The 15,702-nt window shown below is 41.2% G+C and overlaps 1 protein-coding gene across 1 annotated transcript in view; it reads left to right on the top strand.

The window, feature by feature from the left end:
* Positions 1–15,702, top strand: part of clybl (citrate lyase beta like) — a 71,939-nt gene that overhangs the window by 39,474 nt on the left and 16,763 nt on the right. Inside the window, exon 3 of the mRNA XM_084908346.1 lies at positions 14,866–15,054. Coding sequence (XP_084764472.1) covers positions 14,866–15,054 — 189 coding nt within the window. The remainder of the gene's footprint in view (positions 1–14,865; positions 15,055–15,702) is intronic.

Genomic DNA, 15,702 nt, shown 5'->3' on the forward strand with positions numbered 1-15,702 from the left:
TGTGTGTGTGTGTGTGTGTGTGTGTGTGTTTGTGGGTTTCTGGGAATACCACAAACATTTGTTTTGGATTTATAAATTTCTATGTGGAAATGAGTTGACTGAAATAATTGTTTTACTTTTCACTGTGTGTTTAAAAAAAATCTTTTTCAAATTATTTTCATTACATAGCCTGGGGGGATATTTATCGCAATTTTTTTTTGACCCCTTTAAACCATCAAAGCCAGACTGACAAAATATTGTGTCTTAAGTCTGGCATTATTTTCAGCAGTTCTTGTGGAGAGAAGCAAAACACGTGAGGAAACAGGTGCTGATACAAATTTTTACATTTATTGTTTTTGAGAAATTAAACAACTAGTTAAAGGAGGTGAAAAATCTTGTCAAAAGGTGTTACATGCTTCAGAGGTGATGCACTTCTAATGATGCACTTCTAATTGATGCCTGCTGCCTACAGAGGATGTGTAATGGCTCATATTTGATGCTTTATGGTTATATCTACACCCAAAGCATACTTTTATGCTTTTATGATTATTTTATTCAGTTATGCACGCATAAATCCAATAATTGTTTATTAGGCTCTCAGTGCTGCTAAAACACAGACGAATTACCTGACAGCTCTGTACATAAACACACCTGGAGTCAGTGAAAGAGAACTGATGCTGCTCTTTTGACGGACGTTGTGCGGACCCTGTGTAATGTGCGCACACAGGTTGGTTGAGAGACTATTTACAGTTTATTGACTTGAAAACTCAGCACACCACTAAAAATATTATTAAATGTCTTCAAAGGAACTTTTCGTTTTGTGCCAAAAAAACATTGCCTGTTACTTTTTTCTTCCACGTCTTCCTGTTTTTATGTGCTTTTTCTTGCGGCTCGTGGCTCACAGTAAGTTTAGTCAAGTACCTACATTAAAATTTTTGCCAATTTTTGATGCGTTTTGGCTCCTGCTTAGTTTTAGGTTTGGATGTGTTTGTTGGAAGTTGCTGTGCCAAAAGCATCTGCAGAGTAAATGTAACTTTATGCAAATCAGATGCAGATGCTGCTGGACACGCATGCATCTTACTGCCCAAGTAAATACCAAGCTCGATTGAATAATGCACTGACACAGTTGTGTGTACCTAGTGAATGGTAATTTGCAGGAAGCGTTGGAAGCATACCCCGTAATTGCTTGTCAAAAATATTACCCTTACCCTGTCTTTTATTAACTCAATTTGAGCTGTGCGTTGGGACCATCTGATCTATAAATGGATGAGAGTTAGCTATTACAATGTGGGTGTGTGTCTGCTGACAATTTCAACACCGTATAGCCTAGAAACGATTATCTTCACCATGACAACTGCACAGTCTGCACTGTGGGTTTGGCAAGGCATGCCAGGCTTCAACAATGTCCTAAAGTCTCATAATGCATATCTAATGGGAGCAAAGCAATGACCCAGCTTGCTAAATGCCATTCTGAACCACTGTTTTGGTGAATATAACAATGGCGAGATGGCGAAATGTTGAGTGCAGTTACTGAGTATGCATGAGTAGGCCTTAAATGGGGCTACTGCCCACCACCACACTCCTATTATGTGTTCATTAATGTATTCTTTTCATTATCTTTCACCTTCACCTTAAAACAGGAAAGGATGTTCATGACAAAAAGGTACGTGGTGAAGGTCACTCTGGCCCCCCCTCCCCTTTTAAATTGAAATCCAGGAATGCTGGCTTTAATTGCCTGCCACTTTGACTCTAAAAATGTCTGCACTCCATCTTGGCAGTAATGCTGGCAGCTTAAGAGGTAGGGAGAAAAGAAAGGGAGTAAAGGGTAGGAGCCACCCAGAGCTTGCTAACTGTCGCCATGGACCCAGAGGGGAAAGAAGGAGGAGGTGAGAGGGGATGGAAGACAAGGCTGACTGCTCTAACACTCTTACACATATCATCATATCTGTATGATCAGTGGGGTGGAGGAAAAGGGAGGGCAGGTTGAAACCCCAGAGCGGAACTGACGGCTACACCTGTCCTCTCTCCTCCTCACTCCCTCGCCGTCTTGTTCTTTACCGTCCCCCTCTCTCGCTCGTCTCCCTTCTCTAGGGTCCGCAGGGTTAAGATTGTTTATGTCTCTCTCCCCCCATGTTCTGTCTCCGTCTCTTGGTGCCCTTTGGTCCAGTATTCCTCCTGGTGTTTCTCTTTCTGCCTCTCTTTTCCCCACATGGGTCCCTCCATCCTCCATGACTCCCCCCTGCCTCCCTGCCGCAGAGATTCTCTCCTAATCCCTGGAAGTTTGGAACTAATGAACTAACTGCTGAGCCGCTGCCACGGAGCTTGGTCCCAAACTATACTGTACTTCACACTCGATTTCCTCTCCAGATGGCATAGTGGCGCGGCCGGCACAACGGGGAGCACCTCTCACACACCCGCACGCGCCTGTAAATGCACACAAGACCAGCAGAATACAAACATGCACACATGCATGAGTGTGTACGTGTAGTCACATACGGACATTCGCACACAAGTACACACAGATAAACACATACACAGATTGTTACAGTTGGTATCCCACTGTACATCAGTGTCCTGCATTCATTTCAGTATGTTACTGAACCAGGAACAGTTGTTAGGGCTTGAAAGGAGGTAATTCACTTTAAAGTGTAGGTAGTATATACAACTAAATAGAAAGTCGGTGAATAAACACAGTAATCAGAGCCCAAAGTAGTGTTTAAAGTGCAAATATGGACAGAAATCGGTCAGTAGTAGACTGTAAGATTAAATGAACAGAAGGTTGTGATTACAGCCATACACTGTACCTTTGGTTTTGCATTATTAAATCTCATTTATATATAATACGCTCCCTCTTACAGAAGATGCAAAAAGTCTTCAGGCCTCCATAGAATAAAATGCAAGGCAAACTAAAGCATTAACACATGAACAGAATATTGAATGGGACATATTTATGACAAAAATAAACAAATAAACAAAAGTCTTGTTTGTTGGAGGGCAGTTGTATATAGGTGGATAATAATACACAGTTGTCATGCGCCCCCTGTAGTCTAAGAAAATATGATTTTTCGACCAAATTGACCATATTTCACATTCTCAAAATGAGTAATCAAATTATATTTACAGCACTTTACATTGACTTTACTTTGTGCTCTACTTAGTGACTTAGGAAGTGATGGTTAAGTGTACATGACAGCATCTAATTCGTAATGCATAGTGTTAAGCCAGACATTTCTCTCTCTTTGTCTTTTCTCTGTAATTCTGTTTTTACAGTAACACTAATATCCACTGGTCTTGGTACTTTCAGTGGTAGCAGTTGAATGACACATTGTGGAGTGGATGTCATCATTATAGTTGTATATTAACTTTATCTCATTGTCAGTCAATGCATGAGCTATGGTCTATGCATGAACTGTGTCTGACACCAGAGAATTGCAACTTAACATAAATTATGCAGCCAACTGTCAACTGATACGTGACCTCAGTTCACTGCTCACTGTGTTGTTTCAGAGGACACTCAAAGGCCCGCTCCCTGTTTAAGTGGATTCAAATGAATAAACTCTTGACAGAAAGTGCTCCTGGGGAATAATGGTAACCGGTAGAATTATGAATGCTAAACATTTCTATTTAGTGTGTATTATACAGGATGGGACTGCACACGTATTTGCATCCTTGTACGTGTGCTTGTGCATGTGCTCTACACCTCAGAAGACCCCAGAGACTCCAGAGAAACTCCCAGTCTGTCTGCCAAAACTCACAACTGAGATGTAATGCACTCCGCCAGAAAGTAGACCCTGTCCTGGCCATACGAGAAATACCATCCAGTCCAAACCTTACTGTTTAGAGTGCGTGCGTGTTTTAAGTGTCATTTATCAGGAATCAATTGGTCTGTTTGTTGAGAGTACCATGGGTAGAGTAACCAAGTGGTCAGGGTGTACAGGGGAGGGATGACAGTCCTGTGATTAGCATCCTTTGCGATGAAATGTTGATGTATTTGTTGATTTTTTTTTTTTTAATTTATTAATTTTTTTAGCAGCAATATTTTTGTGTGTCTGTTTTTCTTTTCAGTTTCAGAAGTTGTACACTTGCTATTAACAGCTTTTTTTCGGCCCCTCTGGTTGCGTTTTGAAACTCATTTGTGCTACAGCTTCAGTGGACTGAGCGCGAGGAATGAACCTGAGCAAGGCAGTGGAAAATGCCGAGATGGAGAACAGAGAGGTCCTCTCTGCCTCTCATTATCCTGTTACAGTCTTGTGTTTTCACTGGCCAGCACCACTCTGTGCTACGTGGCTTGCGCAACCCACCCAGTGCTTAGAAAGTAACCCAGTATGAGTAGTGTTGATGGAGAGGAGTACAAGGCGATGAAAACATTAAAGAATGGGAGGAAGAGAGGGGATGGAGCAGATGGGAGGATGAGATGGGAATATACTTTAGCTCTTATTTTACAAGAGATTTAAATATAAAATTTAATATTGTGTTTAAGTATTGGTGGGCATTAAGGGAACAAGAACTTGAACTACTAGTTAGCGCTATAAATAACATACACTAAAACCTATGAAAAAGTTTCTTGCTCTAAATCATAATCACTTGAAAATAACATTTGTATATATAACAGTGAAAAATGGCAATATAAGTTGAATATGTCTGTTTTTTGCACATCTTAAATGTATGTCTTATTTTTAAAAAATATATCGTTCACCAGTTCTTGTTTTCTTTTATTTTCTTTTTGCTTATTTGTCCTTTAATTGTTTCATCTATTTTGGGGCAGATACTAAATTGTAGTAGAGGTAAATGAAAATCCACTAGAAAAAGAGAGCATATTTCTCCTTTACTGGCTTCTCTTCATTGGCTCCCTGTTAAATCCAGAAATGAATTTAAAATCTTTGTCATCATACACGAGGTCTTGAATATTTAGGCGCAATCTTTTTCTAAAGACCTTATAGTACCATATCAACACAATAGAGCACTTCGCGCTCAGACTGCAGGCTTACTCGTGGTTCCTAGGATATTTAAAAGTAGAATGGGAAGTAGAGCCTTCAGCTTTCAGGCCCCTCGTATGTGGAAGCAGCTCCCAGTTTGGATTTGGGAGACAGACACTATCTCTACTTTTAGGATTAGGCTTAAAACTTTGCTTTTTGACAAAGCATATAGCTAAAGCTTGATCAGGTGACCCTGAATTCTCCCTTAAGTTAAGCTGCAATAGGTTGTTGGGAGCTTCCCACGATGTGCTTCTTCTTCATTCACCTTTTTCACTCAGTGTGTTTATACAACACTCTGCATTTAATTCCACAGCATGTCTTTGTCCTGTCTTCCTCCCCTCACTCCCAATCAGTCATGGCAGAAGGCCATCCCTCCCTATCCAGTTTCTGCCGGAGGTTTCTTCCTGTTAAAAGGGAGTTTTTCCTTTCCACTGCCTCCAAATCGCTTTCTCATAGATTGTTGGGTTTTTCTCTGTTTTATTGAACTGAGCTGTAGTTAAACTGCAAATGAGCTTTAGTGAACCTGTATATCAGTAGCATGAAGGTAAATTAACATGTTTTAATTGGGATTGTGCTCACTTGGTCAGTAACTATATAGTGCAGCCTTCAAGAGTGCCTACTTTAAAACAGAACCCTAAAATGATTGTGTTTAAGTCTGATTCATGGTTGAATCTCAGCAGGAAATTAATTATAGTTCTGTGGTAATGTTCAGAGAATCTGTACAGCACACAAATTTCACCTTCATGCATTTAATATACCTTCCACATTTTCTTACCTTGTTTTTTCCTGATATCTCTAATTTTAACTGTGTATGCGTCCATTCCATTTTTTTAAACTGCTTAGTCAATTCAGAGTTGCGAGAGGGAGAAATGCGGGAAGAAATACAGTCATTCACGTTCACATTCACATCTATGGTCAATTTAGACCAAGGGAGACACTAATGAACCTAACCTGCATGTCGTTGGACTGTGGGAGGAAACCAGAGTAGCTGGAAAGAAAGAAGCCACACAAGCACTGGGAGAACATGCAAACTGCACATAGAAAGGCCCTACTGGCAAGGGGATTCAAACCCGAAACCTTCTTGCTTTGCTTTTAAATGCACTTTGGGAGAGAGCTTTAGCACGTGAGGGCACACTTGGAGAAATCCCAGGTATATTACTTGGTTCTGTATAAGTGGGTGGTTTTAAGGGGTGCAGTCTGTAGTAAAGGGTGTGGTTGTGAAGACTGGTGAGGTACGAGGTGCTTTAGGGTGGAGTTTGAGTGATTATAATAAATTTGAATCAAATGCATTGTGACAGGGACTCATTAAAGGTTCGGGAAGACTGGGGCTTACTGAGGATTTTGGATGATACACAATGAATATGATAATGTCAAAATTGAGTCTAGATGTAATGAATGCATGGATGAGAGGTTTAAGTCTTTAAATCAGCTGAGAAGCAGTAAAATGGTCAGACTTCATTGGTGGGCGGATAGTGAGAAGACAAAGCATCACTCAAAAAGCTTGTAAATGCAGCAAATGTTATATAAATATATGTATGGTGAATAGGGATGGATACCGGTACCCATCTGACAAAAACAGTAGTAACCAGACCGAAAAGCAGCGCACATTTCGGTGCTTTATTTCGGTGCTTTTTTTTTCCTGAGATGCCCTACACTTTGGATTCTAGCCAATCATTTTACCTTTCTATCTAAACAACATTGACTGGAGGTTAGTCCTGTGCAGAGTGTGAACCAAAGAATCATCTGCAGTACAGGAACAGAAATCTCATAGGTGACTGGGGATGGGTACCGGTATCCGGTGCCATTATTGCACAGGTCCTGACATAAACGGTAGTAACCAGACCGAAAAGCAGCGCACATTTCGGTGCTTTTTTTTTCCTGAGATGCCCTACACTTTGGATTTTTAGCCAATCATTTTACCTTTCCAAGGATAGTAGGTGGGCCTGGGTACGTACGTTCTTTTAGAGCAGAGCTACGGGTTAAAAATGCCCAAGGCGACGCGGTCAAAAGTCTGGCTGTACTTCACAGCAAAAGATGCAAACTCAGCAGTCTGCAACAAGTGCTTTAAGGTGATACTGTGCAAAGGAGGTAACACCTTGAATCTGATGAAGCACCTGGCCACGCATAGCGTTTTTTTTTTAAAGCCGAGAAATGCACCGTATTTGATAGCTTGCTGCAGGACCTCACACCGACCACATCTACTACGGGTGTGGTGCCTGTTATCGGACCTGGAGTTAGCAACATCCCCCAAGAACCCGAAGAGGAGAGTCCTGGCCCCTAGCCCTGCCAGTGTAGCAGAAATGATGACGGATGATGATGGCAGCAGCAGCTGTTCTTCTCTGGGTGAGTAGCTTAATGTTGTTTGTGTGTAATTTACGTTAAGTAGGCTAACCACGTTATTACATTAATGCATGTAAGGTGAACTAGCAAACACCGTCGTAGTTACATGCGGCTGTCTTCTTGTTTGATGGCAAATACTCCCTTCACCCTGGCCAAAAAGGCTAAAATGACCAAAGAAAAAGTGGAAAACAGGTAAACATGAGAGGTTTTTGGACAAAGTTTGTGTTTTTTTCCATTGTTTAAGCAAGAGCTTCCCAAAGTGTGGGGCCATTGCAGGGGGGGCGCGGTATGAAAACGGGGAGGGGAGGGGGGGGACGCTTGGACACTGCTAGCACAGGGCGCCCACACAAACGCAAAGCAGGACATGAAGCATAGCTGAATATGTTTCCAAACCAACTTCATTCTAAGCCAAAGACTAGAAAATATGGTGAAGCATATCTTCCCTTTGGTTTCATTCACCTGCCCAAGTGCCAAGGTAGGTCGCCCCTGCATCATTGGTTTTCCCTTCGTCGGTAGCACGCATTGGGCTCTCTAAATCACGGACAAACAGTATCCCACATTCTTGATTTTTAGTTCACAAACACTTCTTGAAAAGACTAACTACTCCTGACATTTTCGAGATATTAGCTCTTTATACAGTTAACGTTACGTGTAAAAACTGAAGATAGTCAGATTAACAGTAACAGTATTTTGTCTCCATCTGCCATTCTGCAATTTATCTCATGTAAACAATAATGTGGCGCACAGCGTGACGTGAAAAAAGGCACATACCTTTGAAGTTGCGTGACGAACTCTGTATTCCTCGTCCACACGCAAACGCAAAAAAGGAGTTTTAAAAAATCTCAGTTTTCGGTGATTCGAAACACCGTTTATGTGTGGACAAAACAGCTGCGTTTTCAAAAATACCCATGTAGGTGCGGACGTAGCGTAAAAGAGTTTGGGAAGCAGAATTTTATTTTCTTACTACCTGTAATTTATTGCAGATTACTTGTATTTGCTTGTGTGAAATAAACCGCAATGGAGCAAAATATGGGTTTGTGTGGTTGGAGGATATGTTTGTTCATGCGTGTGCGCGCGGGGGGGCCGCGAACATTTTTCTGGTAAAACAAAGGGGGGCCTAGCAAAAAAAGTTTGGGAACCACTGGTTTAAGCACTGCCTCCAGCCAAGAGTGATACCATATATCCCCTATAGCTGCAGAAAATGCTAACATTGTCATCTTTTTACAAAAAAACAGCTAAACATGAAAGGTTTTTGGACAAAGTTTGTGTTTTCCATTCTTTAAGCACCGGTTCGAGCACCGTTTAAGCACTGGCACTGTTTCAAAAGTACCGGTTGGCACCGGTATCGGATAAAACCCAAACTTTGTCCAAAAACCTCTCATGTTTAGCTGGGGTTTTTTTTGTAAAAAGATAAGTGTTATACCTTTTCTGCAGCTATAGGGCATATATGGTATCACTCTATCAAACAAGAAGACAGCCGCTTGTAACTATGACGGTGTTTGCTAGTTCACCTTACGTGCATTAATTTAATAACGTGGTTAGCCTACTTAACGTAAATTACACACAAACAACATTAAGCTACTCACCCAGAGAAGAACGGCTGCTGCTGCCATCATCATCCGTCATCATTTCTGCTACACTGGCAGGGCTAGGGGCCAGGACTCTCCTCTTCGGGTTCTTGGGGGATGTTGCTAACTCCAGGTCCGATAACAGGCACCACACCTGCAGTAGATGTGGTCGGTGTGAGGTCTTGCAGCAAGCTATCAAATACGGTGCATTTCTCGGCTTTTAAAAAATCGCTATGCGTGGCCAGGTGCTTCATCAGATTCGAGGTGTTTATCTCCTTTGCACAGTATCACCTTAAAGCACTTGTTGCAGGCTGCTGAGTTTGCATCTTTTGCTGTGAAGTACAGCAAGACTTTTGACCGCTTCGCCTTGGGCATTTTTAACCTGTAGCTCTGCTCTAAAAGAACGTACGTACCCAGGCCCACCTACTATCCTTGGAAAGGTAAAATGATTGGCTAGAATCCAAAGTGTATGACATCTCAAATTAAAATTCGGTCTGGTTACTACCGTTTATGTCGGGACCTGTGCAATAATGGCACCGGATACCGGTACCCATCCCTAGTGACCTATGAGATTTCTGTTCCTGTACCACAGATGATTCTTTGGTCCACACTCTGCACAGGACTAACCTCCAGTCAATGTTGTTTAGATAGAAAGGACACATACCAATAGAACTAAACACACACATACACACAATTCTGATATTATAGAGCAGTAATCAAACTATAGTGGGTTTGTTTTGGTTTTATTTGTTTATACATGTTGTTATTTGGATATTCGTCAAATGGCACTGTTTGATGTTCTTAGTATCTGCCAACATAGTGGAGTTACTTCTTATAATCAACAGACATTGATCCAAAGCTCACAAAGAACTGCCAGCATTGCTGAGAGTTTTTGTCAGGAAAAGATGCTGGTTTAGGAGGAAGGTCTTTGAATGAGCTGGGTTCTTCTGTAGTTGCAACAAGCACTGAAGTTGTTGTGATCACCATGAATTTGGCAGTCTCCCAACTCAACATGACAGCATTCCAGGAAATACAGACGAAATGCGTCTGGGATGTATGAAATGGAACTACATTTGTGACTTATTGAGGAGCTGCCCACGCTTTTCAGAAGTTTCTGTCCTACTGCTTGTCTTGTGTAAACTTACTAAACTCATTGGCTTGGCCTATGGTATTGATCAGAGAATAGTCACAATGTTGCATCAATCCAAGACAAAAGTAAATATATTGTATAGCCACCCTCAACCCCCAAAACAACTCTGACTTATTGAGTGGTCCTCAATAGGTCCCTGTTACAGAGTCATGTAATAGGGGCCCTAATACAACCCTAATACGGAGTCATATATATATATTGTATTGGCCATAAACTCAGAAAAACGTGTTTTGAGGTATCAAATCAAATTCTAAACAATTAGACCAGAGAACTCTGCTTTGGTTTTAAGAGGCCCAAAAGCTATCCTGGAATAAATAAAGATTTTTAAAACTACAAATATGAAATGATAAAAAACCTGCAGTATCCAAAAGATCACTAGTTTGGCACTAGTTTGGAGAAGACTGGTGGAATCTGAATTTTTCTTATATTACAGAATGTAAAATAAAAATGTAAACTGTATTTATTTTTTTTTTTCATGGATTGATATGGTATCATGGATTTCAGCTTGTAATGAACTGTAACCAAAGATTTTTAATGAGCTCCTTTCATGGCTAATTAAAGTGTGTAATAGCTAGCTGTTTTTTGCCTCATGCTGTCAGCTTCGACCATCAATGACAGGCAGGTTTCATGATTTACAAATTTCTCCTCCTCTTTCCTGCTAGTTATGTCTTGTTGTCTGCACTGACAGTGTAACAGATAACACAGAGCGCCTCCGACTGACAGAGTGAAGGCCTGAATCTCCTTCTGCTACGTCTCAGTTATCTGCGTAGCCTGAATTAGTCAGTCATCTCACTCCCACTTTATAGAGTGCAGCATGTCACTTGTCAAAACACATCCACGATAACTTGAAGCCTACAAAAACACACACACACGCACACAATCTGGCACACACTAACAAAGACAGATGAACAAGTGCGGACAGTTACACTTGAGGCTGGCAGCCTTCACCTGCGAGAGTCTACAGCTCATTGTAAATGGCATCACGAGTTACACAGCAGGGTGCAAAACACCCGATCTTAAAAGGTATTAAAAAAAGGAAAAACAACTACATGCATTGTGACTCATGATCTTGCACTCCTTAGACATGAAACCCTATATCCACTTTCAGGCTAAAGATACAGCACTCTACTGTTTGAAGGCACAATGAAAATGATAAAAGTGGGATGAACATATAAGCTGTTCTTGTGAATGCAGGTGCACAGATGTGAGTAATTTTTTTTTAGAATGACATTGAGTTTTTAATGTTGGAAATAATGCTAATTTATGACATCTTAATGTTTTTGCTATTTACTATAACAATACTATAACAGTATTGTATGAGAAAAAAATAAGTCTAGCCCAAATTATGCCCTTTAAAAAAAAAGTCACATATCCTCTGTATATCCACCATAATCGTGCCTCTACTGAAAAAACAATTCAAGCTGAATGAAGGGACAGACTGTGTGTACACGTATACATGTATAGACTATCCAGAGGGGGTGTTTGACGTTCCCTGTTTCAAGCAACGTGGCAGAAGGGCTGGAAGTCCATGATCTGATGCTGAAGAGGAAGTTGGTCCTGCTGTGGACTGCACATATACCAGTTTGGATGCTGTAGTCTGATTTGGTGTCTACAAGGCGGTAGCCATGCTGTGTCACATATATACAGCACTCTGTAGGATTCTGAGTGTCAGAGCTCAGGCTGTGTGTTAAGAAGCTGCCCTCGCTCTCCTGGAAGGTCAGCCTCTCTGCACTTGAAAAGCTTCTCATGTGCATCTATGCGTTCGACGGCCCTGCCTGCCTGGGTGACTGCTTGCAAGCTTGCCTGCCTGTGTGTCAGCCTCTAATGATGAAGATGATGGAGGGAATCAAAGAGGGGATGGCACTGACGTTGGGGCGAGCTCTCCATAGGACACCAGGTGATTGGGGAGGGAGCTTTGAAGCAACTTGTTGGATGGCTGTCCATTAATGTAAAATATCTTCTTTTCAAAGAGCTTTATTCAAGCTCAGAGTAGCGGAGCCCATAGGGGTCAAGGTGTCTGGCAGAATAATCTCTCTCTCACTTTAGGCGGAAAAGAAGATAAAAGTAAGGATAGTGAATAGTGACCTGGGGCCTCATTTATAAAAATGTTTTATGTTTGAACTTAGTCTTAAGATCATGTGTTCAGATGTCTAGATCGCGTGCTTACAGTCGATTCATGAAAGATGCTGAGCACTAAATAAAGGTGCTTAGACAGGCTCTGAGAATGTCATTTTCTGTTTCAGATCACAAAACAACTTAAACTGACCGCACCTGCCTTGTAACTTCCCATTTTATAATGTTTAGTGGATAACAAAAACAGAGAGATGCTATTTTGAAAGGCAAGGCAATTATGTGCAAATAAAGTCTGTCAAATCTGCAAACTAACTTTTCACTGTCCTTCCATAACTCAAGGACAAGAAAGCCTTCGGTGTGACAAACAATTCCTGTCACCTTTCACTAACATATCTTATTGTTATGTTCGTAAAAGGCAGCACAGTGGCCTTCAGTGTGGAGTTCGCATGTTCTCCCAGTGTTCGAGTGGTTCTCTCCTTCCGTGTACTCTGGCTTCCTTCCACGGTCCAAAGAAATGCACTTAGTGGGTAAATTGGCCATAGTTGTGAATGTCAGTGCAAGTGGTTGTCTATTTCTTTGTGCTAGCCTGCATCAGGCTGGCCACCTCCAGCCCTCCCACGACTCTGACAATGACTTGCAGAAGAACCACAGGCCTGAGTGTCTCTACGTAAACAGCAGAATAATCACTTTTTCAAAATTAAAATTTTCTTGGTACAAAATAACTCACTGTTATAGTGTTCTATGTTTTCCATCTTTAAGGATTCTTAAAGGATTCTTAAGATGAAAATTGATTGTAAGAGTTTTTTATATGAGACCCAGCCCGTCTCCTTGACCACTTCTGCTGCCGTGGCCTTGGAAAAGAGAAGAAAAGATGAGGCATCTGTCCTTTTCATGAGTGATTTCTGCTTACATAAGAAGAATTTTATACACGCGGGTCGCCAGTATATCAGGTTGAGCCTTGAGAAAGATATTGGGAGCGTTATAAGCACGCTTTTTGATCGTTTCTGGGTATCTATTTATTTAATTTGGTCAGGGATCAATGTGACTCCTGGCACATAAAACAGCCAGCAGTTCTCACAGATCAATTTTCTCTAGTCACCATGAACTACGCAGGGACAGACAGAATTTTATCCACCAAGTAGCAGGTTTATGAATAGTGAGTTATGGTTGCGTAAATCGCCTCCATCCGTTTCAAGTTACTGCAATCGAGTTGCGGGTCTGTGTTGGCTTATGAGAGCGGCATTGAAAAAGGAGGAGAGAGCAAAATTTGAGTAAGAGTCAAAGATCACAGTGCCCTCATCATATGGTGTGACAATCCCTCTTGTCTCTTTCAGTGAGGCAAAAAGGAGACAAAGATGACACACAGCAGCTCAGCCTGTTCATGAACCCTATTAAATCCAAGGAAATCTTTGATATGTACTCTGATACCGCATTTTATTGATGCTGGGAGGGTGTTTACAATATCACATACAGTTCTGCATTCCAGGAGATCAGAGCTAGGACTGGTTTAGTCCTTGTGACCCTTGAGAGTACCCCCTAAACTCATACAACTGAACCAAGGTTGACTCTTGTCCGCTTGAGTTTTTACAAGCGTTTGTGATATATGGGCTCAATATGTTATGTCTGTCTATATGTTCTCTTTTATGCACACACTTATTTTAGTTGTCAGTCTGCTGATTATCACCCTGTTTAGATGCACTACTATATGCTCTGCGTGATCCAGGGAGTTACATCACATGGCATCGTGCCACATGTGCCAGCATTTTTACGGTGCAATATTTGAATTACTTGAAATTTATTTCACGAGCTATCGGAACATTTTTGTGGTTCACCCAGCAATTGGCATCAGGTTGAGTGTACATTTCTTAACATTTTGTTAGTGGTAGTCTTTGAATCAGGAGAAAAATCCCAATATGAGAATTCCCAAACACACACACGCGCACACACACACATTTATACACAAGCACTCAAAGGCTCCAGCTTCTGATCTGAGCTGACAACTCCTAAGCCACCGTTTCCTCATGCTGCTTAACTCAGACCACATTTCTCCCACTGAGCCTCTCTGCTCTCCCTAGTCTGGCTTCTCTCCCCATTCCATCCATCTTTCTCTCCGTTCCTGTAGCCAGCATCTGGTTTGAATATTGCAGTGCGTGCTACTGTGTTACCGATAGAAGTAGGGAGTGTAGGCTTCTCTTTGATTTTTCATCATCTCTCTTCCTGCTCAGATCCTACAATGCCTACGTTGAGAGAACAAAGCTGAGTGTGCAGCTTCTGTTCTGACAAACTGGATATAGATGCACTACAGAGGAAAAAAGAGTGCAGATGTATGTTATGTTATTTTGGTTTTGTATTTTCATGCACGTTTAATGTTTCATTTTGAGGTCATTCATTTCGTATTTGTGTGCTTTGTCGGCCGCTCATTTTGATCACACAGTTTGTGTTCATAATGCGAGGTTTATTTTCATGCTCATCTCAGTGTCCAAATTCACTTTTGTAGTGACGTTTCCTTGATGAAAACTGAACTTTTCCAATGATTTTGCAAATTTTAAGAACTTGCATTTTGGTATATGTTGAATCAAAGTAGGTAGTTTTCAGCACCAGAGAGTTTTTTGTCCTTTTTAAGCATTTTGTTTTAGTAGATAACTACTATAGCAATGATGAAATCTAATTGTGCGTGCTTTCAACATGCAGAGTTTTTAATCTAACAACGTCACACACTTTAATTTTTTATTTTAAAACAACTGTATGCTGCATATTGAAATCATGGTTTCTTTCACAGACAGAAGCCAGAGAAACTATTCCGAGGATGTTAGCGGAATTGGACCTGGGCCGTACAGAAAAGTGTGTGAGAGTGAACTCGGTGTCTAGTGGCTTGGCTGAGGCGGACCTGGAGGTAATTTTGAAGGCCAAGGTTCTCCCTCGTGCCATCATGTTGCCCAAAGTGGAGGACACACAGGAAGTGCAATGGGTGAGTGAAAAATCATCATCGTCATGTATAAATAACTGTTGTTTTTCAAAATCAAAATAGGCTCAAAGTCATATGAGCCTATAAAAAAATGTATGAAAAAGTAAATAAATAAAAATAAATAAAAAAAACAACAGCAAAAAAACAGCTGCACTTAAAGTTCCCATTGCATTTCTTTCTTTGAACTCTGACAGTCTTTTTAAAAAGCACTGGTGCTCTTGCACAAACTCATGAAGTAAGAAGAAACCTCGGGAATCTTCAAAGCAGTCATAACAAGCTTTCCCGTTTCCAAGTAAAAGGGAATCGATCCCTGTCAGGGACAGACGGAGTGTTTTTCTTGGCTGCTGCTCAAGAAACAGATGACATTTCTTCGGTTTAACTTCAGAAGCCTGATAACTTTCTGTAACAGCGCAATGGTGCCTTCTGCCTCTGGTGAACTCACGGAGGACTGCTGTGAACAGTGTCCTGTTGTGTCTAAGAACTGATTTAATCAAATGTAATACCCCATAGCCAAACCAGAATGCCTCAGATTCATTACTTTCTCTTATTCTTATGCACCTTTAAATATAGCATGTTGCAAATGTTTACACGTGTGCAAACTTGCAAAAAAAGGCAGTGCAGTCGTGGTTAGGCTATCAAAAACTGAAGCCA

Source organism: Perissodus microlepis, chromosome 16, assembly GCF_051167445.1.
Source record: "Perissodus microlepis isolate ML-2025 ecotype Zambia chromosome 16, ASM5116744v1, whole genome shotgun sequence".
Taxonomy (NCBI): domain Eukaryota; kingdom Metazoa; phylum Chordata; class Actinopteri; order Cichliformes; family Cichlidae; genus Perissodus; species Perissodus microlepis.